At 56.2% G+C, this 15209-nt stretch overlaps 8 protein-coding genes across 8 annotated transcripts; 4 read left to right on the forward strand and 4 right to left on the reverse strand.

The window, feature by feature from the left end:
- Positions 1-626: 626 nt before the first annotated feature.
- MKK02DRAFT_37770 (ubiquitin-conjugating enzyme/RWD-like protein) lies at positions 627-3449 on the reverse strand (the record flags this gene model as incomplete). Its single annotated transcript, XM_053089780.1, has 9 exons — positions 627-980; positions 1027-1065; positions 1118-1213; positions 1274-1386; positions 1496-1573; positions 1705-1734; positions 1786-1922; positions 1970-1979; positions 3443-3449. 9 exons carry the CDS (start codon positions 3447-3449, stop codon positions 627-629), a joined length of 864 nt encoding a protein of 287 aa, XP_052944671.1.
- Positions 3450-4090: 641 nt separating this feature from the next.
- Positions 4091-4822, forward strand: MKK02DRAFT_28021 (uncharacterized protein; the record flags this gene model as incomplete). Its single annotated transcript, XM_053087466.1, has 1 exon — positions 4091-4822. The coding sequence occupies one exon, from the start codon at positions 4091-4093 to the stop codon at positions 4820-4822; it is 732 nt and encodes a 243-aa protein (XP_052944672.1).
- Positions 4823-5191: 369 nt separating this feature from the next.
- On the forward strand, positions 5192-6022 carry MKK02DRAFT_28022 (uncharacterized protein; the record flags this gene model as incomplete). Its single annotated transcript, XM_053087467.1, has 1 exon — positions 5192-6022. One exon carries the CDS (start codon positions 5192-5194, stop codon positions 6020-6022), a length of 831 nt encoding a protein of 276 aa, XP_052944673.1.
- A 392-nt stretch (positions 6023-6414) lies between these two features.
- MKK02DRAFT_37773 (uncharacterized protein) lies at positions 6415-7266 on the forward strand (the record flags this gene model as incomplete). The annotated part of the gene is made up of 1 exon (XM_053089781.1): positions 6415-7266. One exon carries the CDS (start codon positions 6415-6417, stop codon positions 7264-7266), a length of 852 nt encoding a protein of 283 aa, XP_052944674.1.
- Positions 7267-8017: 751 nt separating this feature from the next.
- Positions 8018-9472, reverse strand: MKK02DRAFT_37774 (uncharacterized protein; the record flags this gene model as incomplete). Its single annotated transcript, XM_053089782.1, has 3 exons — positions 8018-8051; positions 8099-8668; positions 8715-9472. The coding sequence occupies 3 exons, from the start codon at positions 9470-9472 to the stop codon at positions 8018-8020; spliced, it is 1362 nt and encodes a 453-aa protein (XP_052944675.1).
- A 941-nt stretch (positions 9473-10413) lies between these two features.
- MKK02DRAFT_28024 (uncharacterized protein) lies at positions 10414-11622 on the forward strand (the record flags this gene model as incomplete). Its single annotated transcript, XM_053087468.1, has 6 exons — positions 10414-10544; positions 10612-10739; positions 10800-10920; positions 10989-11150; positions 11239-11540; positions 11609-11622. The coding sequence occupies 6 exons, from the start codon at positions 10414-10416 to the stop codon at positions 11620-11622; spliced, it is 858 nt and encodes a 285-aa protein (XP_052944676.1).
- Positions 11623-12067: 445 nt separating this feature from the next.
- On the reverse strand, positions 12068-12894 carry MKK02DRAFT_37776 (uncharacterized protein; the record flags this gene model as incomplete). Its single annotated transcript, XM_053089783.1, has 6 exons — positions 12068-12122; positions 12171-12222; positions 12309-12410; positions 12465-12488; positions 12579-12738; positions 12853-12894. The coding sequence occupies 6 exons, from the start codon at positions 12892-12894 to the stop codon at positions 12068-12070; spliced, it is 435 nt and encodes a 144-aa protein (XP_052944677.1).
- Positions 12895-13802: 908 nt separating this feature from the next.
- On the reverse strand, positions 13803-14709 carry MKK02DRAFT_16667 (putative ribosomal protein s21; the record flags this gene model as incomplete). Its single annotated transcript, XM_053085665.1, has 3 exons — positions 13803-13834; positions 14224-14394; positions 14652-14709. Coding segments are annotated over 3 exons (261 nt in total), but the record flags the coding sequence as incomplete, so codon positions are not given.
- Positions 14710-15209: the final 500 nt, after the last annotated feature.

Here is a 15209-nt window from a genome sequence, read left to right on the forward strand (position 1 = left end):
CAGTTCCCACAGTCCTAATCACCCGCGCTAGCAGCGGAGGCGAGCCAGCCCGACAGGCTGCAACAGCAAGGTGAGGCCCTGCCACATCGACCTGATCGACGAGCACGGTCCCAAGCCAAGTCATAGTCGATGTCGACTCGTCGAGCGAGAGATCGTCGAGCGAGGCGGCCAGCCCCAAAGCTCAATGCAGAGGCGAGATATCGCCGCAGATGTCCGTGACACGGCTCTCACGCTTTTCTCGCGCTTCTCTCGATAGGCGATGTTACCGAAATGCCGAACTTGCCGAGGCCGATAACGCCGCTAAAACCCGTACACGGGACCGCACCTTTCCACCAGGTAGGTAGGTGGTGGCGACCAGCGGGTCGCCAACTGGTCGCCAACTACAATGAGATCCGCCTTGTCAACTCGTCAAGTGTATTCGAGCAAAGAATGACAGGGGACGAAGAGCATGCGCATCCGACCAGTCCTTCCGCCGCAGACGGGCTCGGCGTTCATGCGTTTCGACTTGCGTGCGGCGCAGAGCTGGGCGATCAGGCAGAAGCTACCGTTGCATCTATGGCAGAGCACTAGCAAAACACAATGATTGTCCATGTCCCTACTCCTGTCCTATTCTGCCCCCTTCCCGCTTAGAGCCGCTTCAATCCCCTCTTCGCTCCACCAGCCACGGCCTTCTTCGCACCCGCTACCTTCGCACCCACCACGACAGGCGTCACAGTCAGTGGCCTGAGCGCCCTCCCGTCCACTTCTGCTGCATCCGCCATCTTGCCGTCTGAGGGCAGGAGCGGGGACTGCTCTTGCCGCGTGTTCTGGCCGAGGGGGGCGAGCTTGGCTGATGTGGCTGTGAGAGCTGATGCAGGTGCAGGAGCGGCGTCGAGCTTGCTGGAAGAGGTGTTTGTGGCTGTGGTAGCGATAGTAGCGACGGATGTGGTCGAGTGGCTGCGGGACGAGCTGAGGGATGCGCGGAACTCGGCTGGCGGGAGCTGGCAAGTCAACTACGGTCTTTAAGCAAGTGATGATATGACAAACCTTTGGTGTGGCGTGGATTGAGGTCATTAGTCTGGCGTACTGGTCTCATCAGCAAAGGAGACAATCGAGAGATCTCAGTCTTAAGACCAACCTTGCAGTATCCTTCGTAGTCCGCTAGCAACTGCTTTCCTGCCTCCTCATCAAGCGCACTCTCGGGGTTAGGGTAGATCAACAGGCACTTCACAGTCTACAAAGCATAAGCTATCACCCTTGGCTTTTGATCAGGATTCCTGCTCAGACAACTCACGACCAGTACATGCCCAACTCCGTATTCCCGCTTCCAGCCCTTCTTGAGCGTATCGACACAAATCTCGCCTCCCTTGGAGACGTTGGGGTGGAAGATCTTGGTCATCATGGTACCTGTTACGATCAGCTCCGGTCCAAGATGCAGCAAATGGCTCATAGCCGCGCCCTTCGCGACGAGAAGCCGGCGCCGGTTCACCAAAGTGGAGAAGGGTATGAGCCTTACATTTTGGCGGGACGTTTGGGTAGTCGGACGTGAACTCGAACCTGACGCGATAGTAGCCGCCTTCGTATGGTGTTCCGACTGTCACGTCAGCTTCAATTGACTCACGCTGGTCCCACATTCCTCTGCCCCTTCGTGCAAGCTGTTCCCCCTTTCGCGTCTGGCAACCGGCACGACTTGCCGAAGCTCGTCTCAGGCCTTCAGTGGCATACTCTGGGACCCTTGAGCCTCGCTAGCGTCTCCTACGCGGAGTCTTCGCGTTGTCCGAGCTCAGAGCTGGCCATCACACTCACCGGGCCCCTGTATCAGTCCCTCCAAACACGTCAAGTCCTCCTCATCTACAACCACCCTGACCCCTTCCGGCGGATCCGAGCGAAGCGTAGTGATCTCTCGCGAGAGCTGACGGAGGGCCTGTGATGACAGAGACTGCCTTAGGTCAGCTACGTATTGCCATCAGACGGGCATACAGCGGCTTACCATATCGCGACTGTAATATCGGCTTTAACTCAATTGCAGGTTTGATCCTGTGGTCGAGCTTGGGTGTACACCTGACGGATGGGGTGTCGCAGGTAGAGGCGATGAGCTGAGAGGTGTTCTTGCTGATCAAGCAAAGTAGCAGAGCGAAAGGTAAAGGGCAAAAGGACGCATCAGGCTCGCGCTGAAAGCAAGACAAACAAATCCGGCACGTCGAAAGGACGCGCACGGATCAGGTAATTCCTCCAAAGCCACGTGGAGCACGGTGGCACATGTGGCGGTTTCGGATTCGCCACCAACGAGCCTGTGGCAAACCGTCTGGCTCGGGCCCAACCCCAGCTATCTGTCACTGAGCCATCAGAGTAGATCTTTTCTCGGGCCAGCAGCTGGGGTCACTTGTGCAGACATATCTGGGAATCTGGGCTAATGACACCAGCGCCACCAAGCACTACGAGACACGATGACCTTCCACAAATGGCGCGAAAGGTGCGCATCCCTTGTTGCCCGCAATAGGCTGACTCCGTCCTGAAAGGTACACAGCAGGCTGACTCCGTCCTGAAAGGTACACAGCACCTAACAGACATTCGAGGCTGTCACATAAGCTGGACGTCCTTCCCCCTCGTTTCTTGAATTCCCCATATCCTTCTCTTTTACCCTTTGAAGCTTACCTTGTCTGACGAACTCCAAGCTGCGTTACCTGATCCTCCAAGATGCCTGTTCCCATCACTACCCACTCCCGGGACACCATTAATTGGCATCACCTGTCAAAGTGCTACAGCGATCAGAGTCTTGCCGTGTCCCACGGCGAGTTCGGTTGGCTTGACGGACTGCTCACAGGAGATGGAGATATAAAGGACCCACCGCGGCCCACATCGGACCCCATTCGGGCCGGACAGCTGATCGCGCTCCTCCACAATGAAGTTTTCCAAGTACAGAGTCAGCTACACCACCTCTTCCATACTCAGCCTACCGACGGAGACCTTTGGAGGGTGGCGCAAAACCTTGAGCCCGACTCGTGGTTGTCGACCTATCGCACAGGTCTTCTGCAGAATGACCGTCAATCGCTGGGTGAAATCTCGCACAGTGTCTGTGCAGTGGTCCGGGACGAGCTCGAGTATCTCAATACCTTGATCAAGACGATTGTGGAAGGGCATCAAGGCTTTCTCACAATCACCAGCTGCTCGGAGTGTTCAGACCAGATGACGTAAGCGGACAAATTTGTCGAGCAGGCGGGATATCTTCACCTCGCCCTGGCGTCAGCCAAAGCTGTCTGTGAGGGAACCCTGTGGGGCAGGCCCGACCAGACGACCCGTGTCAAGGCCATCATGGGCGGACAAAGTACCGGACGTCAGGCGTGAGGGGTTGGAGATGTGCATGCGTCATTATTCGAGGCAGGGGTAACGGAGGCGGCTCCTCAGGGCAACGGATGCGGCGAATTGACAAGGTGGATTTGTGGCCGAGGCGTGATATACTTACTGATCATTACCATTATCCATGTGCATTATCATCTACCAGCAGTCTGCTTCTACTTAGGCTCACTTATTCACAGCCAGACAGGGCCACCGAGACTTTGGTGAACTTCATTCGCCTTAACGTTGACTCGGCTCGCTCTCGTACAGAGCTTATCCGCTATGGGTTTAGTCGCTAGCTACGGGTTTGGCAGAAATCGCTACGGGTTGTGCTTTACGGTGTGCAGATAGCTAGAGATATGCATTCTATCGATTTAAATAGGTGACGACACTTGCGCTCAATCCGGCGTAATCGACAGTAGTACCCTTCTAGGTCTTGCCAGTCTGTAACAGCTTCACCAGATCTGTACCGTTCACCTCCGTTGCCTAGCTCAGCGCATGGGCAGCGAGGTCTTTCGGTTGACAACATCTCCACGGACCGCGGATCACTCTGCCAGTAGGCTGGTGCAAGAATCGGAGTTGACCAGGTCGATAGTGCCCTTCCTTTGGCAACGACTCGACATGAAAGGTTGCTCCTGTTCTCACTGTAACCCACCCACACAGGCTGACATTGGTTATCGCGCTTCCTCTTTCAGCTTTGCCACCTTCAATATCTGGCCAAACAGCATCTACATCTGACCTCAGCTGCGAGCCACGACCGCGCTGGTAGTGCAATATGACCACTCAAGCCGCTCGCCGCTCACACCTAGACATTGACTGTGACACTGTCATGGACAGTCACTACACGGAGATTTTCAGCGCTGCCGCCGATCGCTTCAAGTGGATCGAACAATTACTGGAAGAATACTACCAGCTGCAATCCCCACCTCACCCCGACTCGGATCTCGCCAATGCTCGCCAATTCTTTCACAATACACTGCGTCAGGCAAAAGAGTCACTGGATCTTCTCTTCCACGGCGAGATCACCGATGAGGAGCTCGCGGATCTGACGTACATGCTGGAGTCTGCATCCAGCCTGCATACTGCTCGGAGTCGTTTCCTATCGCACGACGAATACTGCATTTCGGAGATCTTCCGGAATGTCTGCCAGGCCGTCCAAGACGAGCTTGTCACCCTTCACACCTGGGTCGAGAACGTGTCGGCTCATTTGACTGGCCAAGTCGATTTTGACGATTGCGTGTCTTGTATCGCCGAGGGGCAGACTTGCTTTCAGACTCTTATCGAGCAGGCAGCACGCCTTGATCTAGCGATCCTCTCGGCCAACGCAATCTCGGAGGCGGATATGGGCGACAACACGGAGAAGCACCGGCTCTTGAGGATCGTACAGGCACAGGCTGAGCGCACCCTCGAGGATAGGGATATGATTGAAGGACTGATCAGCTTCAGAGGTTCCACAAGTCAGGATGGGTACGAGTCGGACGTCAGTATGGAGGAGGGTGAATGGTGACCCGAGCCAAATCAGAGGTATGAAAGAGGAGCGATAGGTGCGCCAAATATTTCGAGCTTGTTACATGTCTACTTATTTGAATGGGGCCTTCATTGCGCACCCCTACTTAACAGGACGGCGAGCGGCTGTTACTGACCGCAAATTCGCCGCCTGCAGCCACATTCGCCACCTGCAGCCACATTTGCCACTCTGATGGCGTGCATCCTTTGTCGGCGGGCGTCAGGTGTGGAGTTCACTTGAAAGGTCGACCGCCCAGATCTGACAACTTTGACTGTCACATATATAAGGAGGAGACTCTCCGGCCAAGACCTCATTCCCCCCACCCTTTCCACCATTACAGGATCGTACCCTGGAACTCAAGCTCCCATGATGTCGTTCAACGCACCTAAGGGATCTACCCAAGGCGACGATCGGACATCATTCGACATCCATCACGAGCATATCAAGATCTGCGCAGACGCTGAAAGCTTCGCCGCATCCGCCGAAGTCTTCAGCATTTTTACCGATCTCCCCAAAGCTTCTGTTCATCCGATCAGGTTGCCCCGTGATCTGACGACAACTGTCCAGACTACCATGGAACGTGCTGACCCACATTCGCCTGTCCTCGATCCTCCCGTCGACTGGACCTCCGCCAGGATCTACCAGAAACTTCGTGGGGAGAAGTGCAACGCACAGAGGAACCTGGACAGCCTCTTCAGCCGCAACTTCACTACTGACGAGTACCTGCATCTGACGCGAGACCTGGTCCCTGGATCTGCATTGCAAGAAGCTCGGGCGTTTCTCAAATCCACTGAGGCTTACGATACTGAAAACCCGAAGATTTTCCCGCTAGTCTATCGGGCAGTCGCAGAGCAGTTGGGCATTTTCCACGAGTCTCTCAAGAATGTTGCAACCTACCATTCCGACGCCTCCACCATGGAAGACTGCGCCAAGTGCCTGCCTGAGCAGTACTGTGAGCAAAGGCTGATCACCGAGGCCGCCCACCTCAGCCTTGCCCTGCTCGTTGCATCCACAATTTCTGAGGCTAGGATGTTCAGGATGGCCCAGAAGAATAGCCTCCTGCAATTCTGGTCGGAGCAGGACGCCATGAAGGACGATGAAGGAGGAGTGGATGGCCAGACGATCTTGTATGATCTCAGCGATAGCGGAGAAGAAACGGAGGTGGGTACGTGTACGTCGGACGCGGATGAATCTGTCTAGCTGTGATCTACCGAGTATACGTGTATAAACACGCCTCGGCCATGTGTATTTCTCTATTTTACGTCCCCCTGTATCTCCCTGAAGGTCCCATCAATCTTGGGGTCGAGTCACGATGCCTTACTGTCTATTTGGAAGAGCAGACCTCGCCATATAAGGGAGTCAGGTGGCAAACAAGGTCTGGGTGGCAAATACCCCGCACTCCTTTCGCCCCCTGAACCGCTGGCACACGTATGAGCGCCTCGCAGGGCCCAAAGAAAGGACCGCTGTCCTGCAGACCTCTCATAATCACGCCTGATATCTTGAGACTCGGCGCTTCCTATCCATCAAATACCCATCGATCACTCTGAACCCCTGACCTATTTTTCTTCCATTCTCGAGCATCAGCATTTACCATGTCTTCCCTACCAAACACAAGCCCCTCCCTCTTCAGCGGCAAAATCGATACCTCGGTGCTCTCTGAGGTGTCCAAGACTCTCCATGATGCTGCGACACATCTGCCTCAGCGAGGTTTCCACGAGCCCGTCCGTCCCCAATCCACTCTGCCTCGGTCCGAGCCCGCTGTGAGCCTCGACAAGCAGATCAGCAAGATTCACTCGGCGCTGCAGAAGATGTTTCCCCCTCAGTCGCACTACGATGAAGCTTCCGAATCAGTACAGGCTGGAGATCTGGCTCAGGTCCATGAGACCTTGCTGACGGAGCTCGTCACTGTCTTGACATGCGAGGACACACAGGGTTGCCAGCCTGCGCAAGCCAAACAAGAGACGTTGCGTGTTCTGGCCGAGGAGCTGTGCCACACGTCAGATGACATCGACATCCTCTCCGATCCACTGACTGGCAACGACCTCAAGTCCAACTTCCAAGCCTTCCGTCACCGGATGAGCTCCCTGATCAACGATGCGGAGAACAACTTTCGCGAAGCGATGATTACTCGAGGCGCAAATGTCGACTTGTCCGCCATTGGCACTGAGACCATTGCGGCTGCGTGGTCTGCGATGCACCGAGAGACTGATGGACTGGCAATGGAGGCGACGAAATGTCTGCAGAGCGCGTGCAGCGATTTTGTGACGTCGAATGCGGAACCGTTGCGTTTGCGGGCGTCGAATGTTGCCTTGTGCTGTGCCGCCGCTCTCGCTGCCGACAAGTGGGTCAGGGGAGACTCAGGCGCCAAAGACGCACTGGTCGAGAGATTGAGGAGTCAGCAGTCCGCCAATCGCAGGGCGTGGGAGGAGTGGAGAATCGACTAAGACGACGATGGTGAAGATCAGTAAGACATCAGTTGAGCTTGGAGATGTGGAGTGAGAAGGGGTGATGTCGCCATCCATGCACATATTTGTAGACTGTACGTTACTGCAAGCGACATCCGCTCATTTCGTCTCAGCAGACCGAGCCGGTATTGACCAGTGCAAAGTCATGTGAGGCAGGGAAGTGCCGCAAGCTATCACGCTAGGTACCGATCTGGCGTCGTCCGATGACCTACCTTTGAAGTTCGTGCATACTGTACGCAATGCCAGTATCTCTCAACGGGGCCATAAGGAGGTCGCACTCCCCAGCTCTCCATATGAAACCTGCCTCTCACTGCTCATTGCAGGATGGTGTGCGGTGAAGGTGGCGGAAATTTGTCTGGGCGGCAAAAGCTACAGACCCTCTATCGTTGACACTTGTATGACGGAGAGGAGGTGAATGAATCCAGACGTAGGTGGTCGAGACTATCGAGCGAGAAGGTCAAGGCATTACCGGCGGTGGCGATCACGACCCCAGGCGGTCTCTTGGACGGTGACGAGGTCAGCGCGTGTCGAGCTTTGGTAGCGAGATGGGAAAAAGTTCTTGCCTCCCGACCGCCGGCGTCAGACCATCACCAGCTAGTTGTGGCGGGTGATATGAGTGTACGAGAGTGAACCTCTCGATATGCAGTCAGTAGGTGGTGAGCCCGAGATATCGACAACGGTGCATTGCGCAGCAATCATCCGTATATACAAGTTATATGAGGTGGGTAGACTAGTACGCGCGGTACTGCGCCGCTTGTGCGTATCTGCCATATCAGCCTTGTCCCCCTCCGCTTTCGAGCTGGAGACTTACGGTCCATCCGCCCCTCCTGTCGGTCTCCCGAGGTACTGCCCCGACTCTGGGAACGTCATATCGTCATGATACACATTCGCCGTCGGGGACGTGACCCGCTGCGTATGGCTATGCTGATGCGCCGACCCATCGCTGTTCCCCCGCTGGAGGTCCGCGTAGCCCTGGGCTTGGGCGTGGTCGTGGTCATGGTCGTACACCTGGTCCTGGGTCGGCTGATCATAGTGTCCAGCGACGGGGTGACCGTATTGGTCGTACGTCTGAGGAGGGTACCCGTGCTCTCCTTCGCCGCCGTATGCCTGACCCTGACCCTGACCCTGGGGTGGGTAGTCGTACGCGTTGGTATGCGCGAACGGGTCCGAGTTGTACATTCCGTATGTCCCCGCGCCTGCTCCCATTGCGGCAGCACCGGCCCCAGCACCCGCCATACCGTATGCGGATCCGGCGGTGAAGTCGTGTTCGGGGATACCGGCCGTGAGACCCGGCGCAGAGTCAAACTCCTCGGCCATGAGGGCTTTCCGGTGGCGTTCGGCGCTTGATGCGGAGTCGGACCGGTGGTGTGCTTTCTCGAAGCTGGGAGTCAGCACCCAGCCTGTACTTTGATAGCGACTAGACTTACAAGTCATCATCGTGCCCACCCTTGGGCGCAAAGTCAATCGCATTCAAGCGCTTCTCGAACCTCCTGTTGCTCGGCCTCAACTTCCACTTCCTGAACAGCGTGAACCCGATCGCCGCCAATCCCACCACGGACGCTACCACGATAATAGCAACAAGCGCCGTCTTGCTCAGACCGCCAGATGACTGCGTGCCGGTCTCGGCGGAGGCGGAGGATGCGGCGCTGGACGGGATAGCACTCTTCATGGTGTTTGTGATGGAGGCGAGTCTGGTCGTGGTGAGGGTGGACGGGGTGACGAGGGAGGAGGGGGCGATGGAGGATGCAGAGGAAGGGACCGAGATGGTAGGTACGAGGTCGGTGGTGGATGATGGAGCGACGGAGGGAAGGGCGGAGGAGGAAGCAGCGGCGGACGATACGGGAGCGGAGGATGAGACCTCGACGGCCGAGCTGGACAACGGGACGACGACCGAGGCGGACGAAGCGGGTGCGGTGGGTGATGCCGAGCTCTCAGCCGCACGCTGGCTGCTGGAGGTAGATGAAGCGGTGCTTGCGGCGCTGGAAGAGGCAGCCTCTGATGAGACTGGAAGGGATACCGTTGACGAGGCGCTGGCGGGTGGCTCGGACCATGAGTCGTTCATGTTTGGCCGGCCCATCCCCTGCCGCTCGACCAGAGCGCGATGCAGGCGCCGGTGGTCGACATCGTGGTTGGCGAGAGCGAAGGAGGAGAGGGAGAGGATGGAAAGGAGGGTGAAGGGAAGCATGTTGAGTGAGGGACTGATGGTCAGTGCAGCTAGTAACATCGGGTGGGATCCAGCTTACGATACGACAAGATCGAAGCAATTCCAGATAGAGGGTCCTGCAGATACTCCTTCGATGAAGGAGATACACCGGCTACGCGGGGCGCCAGAACACTAGCGCGTAAAGCGAGTGGAGACTTTGATTTGTTTGCGACCGTGTGCGAGTCGTGTGAGACTAAAATGAACGTGATGGGTGTCAGGTGGGGGCTGGTTGACGATCGACCGGGCCAGTCGGCGACCTTTCTTTGATAATTTGGGCGAGATGAACGAGTGTGGTGTAGTATGTTGAGATGAAAGGGAGATGATGCGCAGAGATGCTCTCTCTCTCAGAGGGATCGCTACAGAGCTAAAGCACAAGATGAAACACAAAGGAGGACTCGGAGGGAGGTGTTGTGTGCAGCAAAGCTCAAAGGGTCCAAGCGCGTATTCCGGGGTCCCCTTTTGATTTTCCTTAGACCGGACGCGTCATTACGGCATCGACCCCTTTTCGACTTCCCCGCGCGCTCAATGTTCGCCTTTTGTACTTGTAACTCGACCCCTCGGAACCCCTACGGCTGGGTGTATCATGTACTAAAGGCGACCCAGAATGACTTGACTGGAAGCTGACCATGTACTGATACATCTCAAAGAGGGAATGGCGGGCTTGTGTGCTCGACATACGGGCTGAGGAGGGGGAGCGACAAGCGGCTCTTTGTATCTGATACTCACCTCGACCTGCGGTCACGGGGGTCTTTTGCCCCGGTCCCACGCCCTGTAAGTAGAGATGGGTATATAGCACTCATTGAGACATCGCCACTCTTCATAGTCCTATCTATATCTATACAGTCTTTACAAGCTTCCCGCTCGCCGTCGCTGGCCTAACCCTGCCTGCTCTCTTCTTCGCCCCCATTCCGGCCTGACTTACAATGTCCAACCTTACCCCATTCCTGCCCTCCCGACCCTCCGGAGTTGTCTTCATCTCCCTCAACGTCCTCCGCGTGCTTTCGATCTTGGCCCTTACGTTGGTCTTGTCAGCCAATATCGTCACTATGGCCAAGTACGTTCTTCTCCCCAAGTCCCTACCCTTTCTATCTCCACACCGTTGGCCTATGCTAATGAGTCAGAGATATCAAAGCTATAAAGAACCCTGCACCGGTCAATGACGACTGGGATTGCGAGTACTATGAATATTCGACGGTCCCGGACCAGACCGGCGGGCCATTCTGGAGTGTCCTCCATCGGATCTTCATCAGTGCGTTCCAGCTCTATTATTCGCCTCCATCAGCATGGATCCAGAAGCTGACGCAAGTAGCGCTAGAATGCTTGGTACTGATCATGTCGGAAATGGGTATCCCCCGGTCGCTATTCGAGTCATTCTTGCCCATACTTGGGCCAGGACACGGTCTCGGCTGTCTTGGAGTCTTTCAAGCTCTGTAAGTCCAGCTTTGGTCTGCCTCCATTCGTCAGCATGGTGAGCACGGACAGAGCTGACAGTTGTCAGTATCGCCACCCAGATGCTATCCCACTATTGCGAGCTCTTCCCCCAAGCGACCTCCTGGCTCCTCTTCATCGTCGGCTGCTTCAATGCCATCGCTGGGATCGTGTTCAGGCAGAAAGCAAAGGAGAGGCGGTTGATCTTTAGCTGGGAGAATGCGTCTTCCTCGTGAGCTGTCTCCCTATTGCCCCTTTTCCCATCATCATCTCATTTCCCCTCCGCCTATGCTGTCGTCAAAGAGGTAGCTGACCCGCAGAACACCCCAGACTCGAATGGCAGCCACCGCATGGGACATGGTCCATCCCCCTTCCCCCTCCCACTCCAGATCCAACGCAAACGCGAATGCGGGTGGGAAATACGACAAGATGACCGACATCCCCCTCTCCCGCTCGTCGACCGCTCACTCGGCCAAGGAAAGCCCACTTCTTCCGCCTGGCGTGAATCAGAAATTGGGCGAGCGGTTTGCGGGGCTGCAGAAGGGAATAGGGGCGTTTGGGTTTGGGAAGCAGGCTACGGGTGCGGGGGTGAAGATAAGTAGGCCGATGGAGACGCTTCCTAGTGAGTCAATCCAGATCTGGATTGGGTGTGATCAGAATAGGGAGGAAGGGTGTGGGCTGATATCTAAGGATACGGGAACTGAACTCGGCGCCAGGTGAAGCAAGAGGAGGACAGCGATGAGATATACCCAGTGTAGCAACGATACCCAGCTTCATGATACCCACTTGCACTTGATAGGATGCCCCAATCCAAAAATACCAGCGTCATGTCACATGCATATTTGATACCCATGTGAAACCTACCATCGCTCTTGTATCGCGTCTGAAGCGACCCCTGCCTGACTTGAGCAGAGAGAAGTGGTAGCGCAGTCATCTGAATTCAGATACATGTCTCAACTCCTCCTTGGGATGCTGAAGTCTAGGGACTAGGAGAATAAGTGAGTGGTGATTGGTGAATATATCGCGAAAATCCCTTTCCGTCTATCAAGGTAGCTTAGATGACAACTCCCTTCCCTCCTCTGCCCTCGCATCCCCGTCCTCAGACTCAGACCATAGATAACCCCCCTAAGTCTAGCTCCGAGACAACGCTCAAGCCGCCGGGGCTACCTTGTTGGAGCGGTCGAGGACTTTGATAGAGTTCTGGCTAATACTATCAATATGCTTCCCCGATACGCGTGAGGGAAGGACATACCTGAGCACATTCTCAGTCCGACCTTCAGAGTCGGTCTTGTTCTGGAGTGTGGCTGGTACGTCAGCGAGGGCTCGGAGCAGCACGAAGTGTGAGGTGCTTAAGAGGTGGATGTTGAAGGGAAGGAGACCATAGACTCACCCTCGACAAGCACGAGATCACCAGAGTGGATGTTGGGCATCACGGCGCCGGCGTTCTCGCGGAAGTTAAAGACGGAGAACCAGTCGGTGTCGCGGATGGGGTCTGCTAGTCAGCTATGCCCTAGAGCCCGAACAAAGCGAGAGGGGTCTAGCTTACTGCCATCTTCACCACGAAGGAGCTCTGGTCCTATCAGCTACTGTTCACATTGACTGGACGCGGACACCTCGGAAGGGGAGGAGTGGATATGAGGTGCTGGAAGATAGAACTCACGCCCAGTAGCGTCCTTCTTGGGCGGCTTGGCCACTGCGACCCTGTACAGGTAGTACTCGCGCTGCTCAGCACCGGCGATGTCCTTCCTGGTCGGCTCTCCGCCGAGGCGACCGACAAGGGTGACCTTGGCGAATCCGCGCGAGGGGACGGCGGTGGCGGACTGGCTAGTCAGTATGTGACGCAGATAAAGAGGCGGCGAGGGGATGTAGCGGCTGAGGATGGAGTAGAAGATGGATTGGGCAGGTGAAGGGGAAGGAGGAGGCAAGACGCGTACCTTGAACGTAGAACCGACCTTGGCGATAGATTGACGGAACATCTTTGCTGAGTGATGAAGTGGGAAGAAAGAAGAATGAGAGTGAATATCAAGATCAAGACGGGGCTGTACGGTGTCTTATATACCTCTCTAAAGATGAAAGAGCTGAGTGAAGGGGTGAGATGTAACCTTTAACCCTGTCAACGTTCACCACTTCGGCCCTTCGCTCACTTGAGGATGTCCTCCGCCGCGCGCCGTCCGTCTCGGAGATTAACGAAATTACGCAATTCGGCAAGTCGCGACGAGTGGCGAGAGTGGGGGTGAAACCTGCGGTGTGTTTCGTCTTTGGCGCGCGGCTTGCATGCCTTCGCCCCTGCCTTCATGCACACAGGTGCGAAGGCGCGCGAGAGGGAGGGCAAGGAGGCCGGGATTGGACTGGAGTGGAGAAGTAAAGGTCGGGGGAAATGTCGCATACTGAGCTAGGTGCGGCATGGAGCGAGGTGGACAAAAGAGGATGAAGGTGTTCACGGGTGAAATGTAGCAGATATGCGGCTCCTGGGAGGCGAAACACGATGACGCTGACAAACCGGACCGTCATTCGGCCAGAAGGTCAGAACAATACGGAGCATGGAGAGTCCAGACAGGAGGGGAACCACAAGCGGAACCTCGAATGGGACCAAAGGCGTAAAGTCCCTGAGCCACTGGGACGTCGGTGCGCCGAGAAGGCAGGCTGAAGACAGAAACCAGAGACGGGTCCGAAGAGCCGAAGAGGTCGAGCAGGATGGATGAGCAACGCGCCAGAGCGCCCTCGGCCGAGGTCTGCCCTCCGTCCACTCCAGCATGCCCACGACCCCCACGATTCCAATGCAGACCCTGTCGCACATGATGGTTCCAACCCGGGTACGTAGGTCGCAGTGAGAACAGCCATGCATTTTCCCTTTCGCCTCTAGCCCAAAGGTATAACGCGGACTCTATCGGGAGTATGTCCAGACGTTCTTCAACACTGAGATAGTCAGCTATAATTCATTTTGGGCGATATCGGATAAGGTCGGGGCCGGGGGGCGCGATAGATAGATGAATTCCTCTCCTCCGCCTTCCCTCTAGCTCGTTTCTCCACCTCTTCTCAGCATGTCCGCCGTTCCCAATGGTAGCCTCTTGCTTGATGAGGCCACCCCACCGTCGACAGACGTCTTTTCCCTTTGCGACCTCCCGACGTCTTCCCTCTTATCCCCCATCCCCGCCTTCACGATCCCCATGCCACCCTGGCTGTCCCCTCTCATTCACCCCGATCCATAACGGCTCTACACACCTCCCTTCCCCTTTCCCCCTTGACGCATTCCCCATGACCTGACCCCGACCCGACCCAGACAGAGCAAAATCCTCAAAACTCACGACCCTCCTTGGTCGCGATCCGGTTGATCGAGTCATCGCTGTCCCCCTGTGCCCTTATCCTGCCGCAAATAGCAATGGTGGTCGCCTGGCCCTTGATGGCCTTTCCGTCGGCGTCAACGTCGGCGATCTGGATCTGGATCGAGGCGTGGTCCTTGGCGGTGATGAGCCGGTCTGTGGGTGAGCCAGAGTTCACCGTGTAGGTGATATATGTTCCCCCAAGTCCCTCGACGGTCCCTTTTGTTCCTCTCGCGACTCTCCCAACTCTTCTAGGCTGTCCCTCTTAGGTTCCCAGCACCCACATCGCAGCCCCACGTGTCCGCCGTCTACCATCCTCCCATGAGTCGGCCCCTCTTGTCCTCTCCTCCTATCCCCGACCAAATCCACCTTCCACCTTTGACCCAATTCCGCAAATGCAAATCTCGACGTACTGGTGGCGGAGCAGTGACGGGGGATGTAAAGATCAACGAGGGCGCCCTTGTCGTTCTCTGCAGGATCAGCATTTCCCCCTATATCCTTTGTATCCGTCCGTCCGTCCCTCTCTGTCCCGCTCGCGACCCAAGGATCGGCTTCCACCGCTTGGAATTCGCTAAGACCTCGAGGGGACGAGCAGCCGGAGCAGAACGCATGACTGACCCATTTTGGCTGATGTATATGACGGTAAAGAGTGGGGTAGAGGGTCGGTATAGGGCAGGTTCAGCTATCTCGTGCACGGCAGCCAAAACCTCGAATTCGCGCGCCGCGGGGGACAGGGGCGGACGGCGATATCCGGCGATACAAAAGGCTCAATTTGGTGTGGCACGCTGTGGCAGAGCTGATCCGTGCGTCCGATCGTGGATCTCGTAGTCATCTCGTAAGATCTCAGACAGATCTATTATCGGCAACGCAGCGCTCGTCTCGTCACGATCTATGTTGAAAGAGGATGAAGGCGAGAGGCAGGCGGTGCAGCGACAGACACCGCTCAGAAGAGAGAATAGCGGGAACGATCA

The sequence above is a fragment of the Dioszegia hungarica genome, assembly GCF_025882075.1.
Source record: "Dioszegia hungarica strain PDD-24b-2 chromosome Unknown MKK02contig_11, whole genome shotgun sequence".
Classification (NCBI taxonomy): Eukaryota; Fungi; Basidiomycota; class Tremellomycetes; order Tremellales; family Bulleribasidiaceae; genus Dioszegia; species Dioszegia hungarica.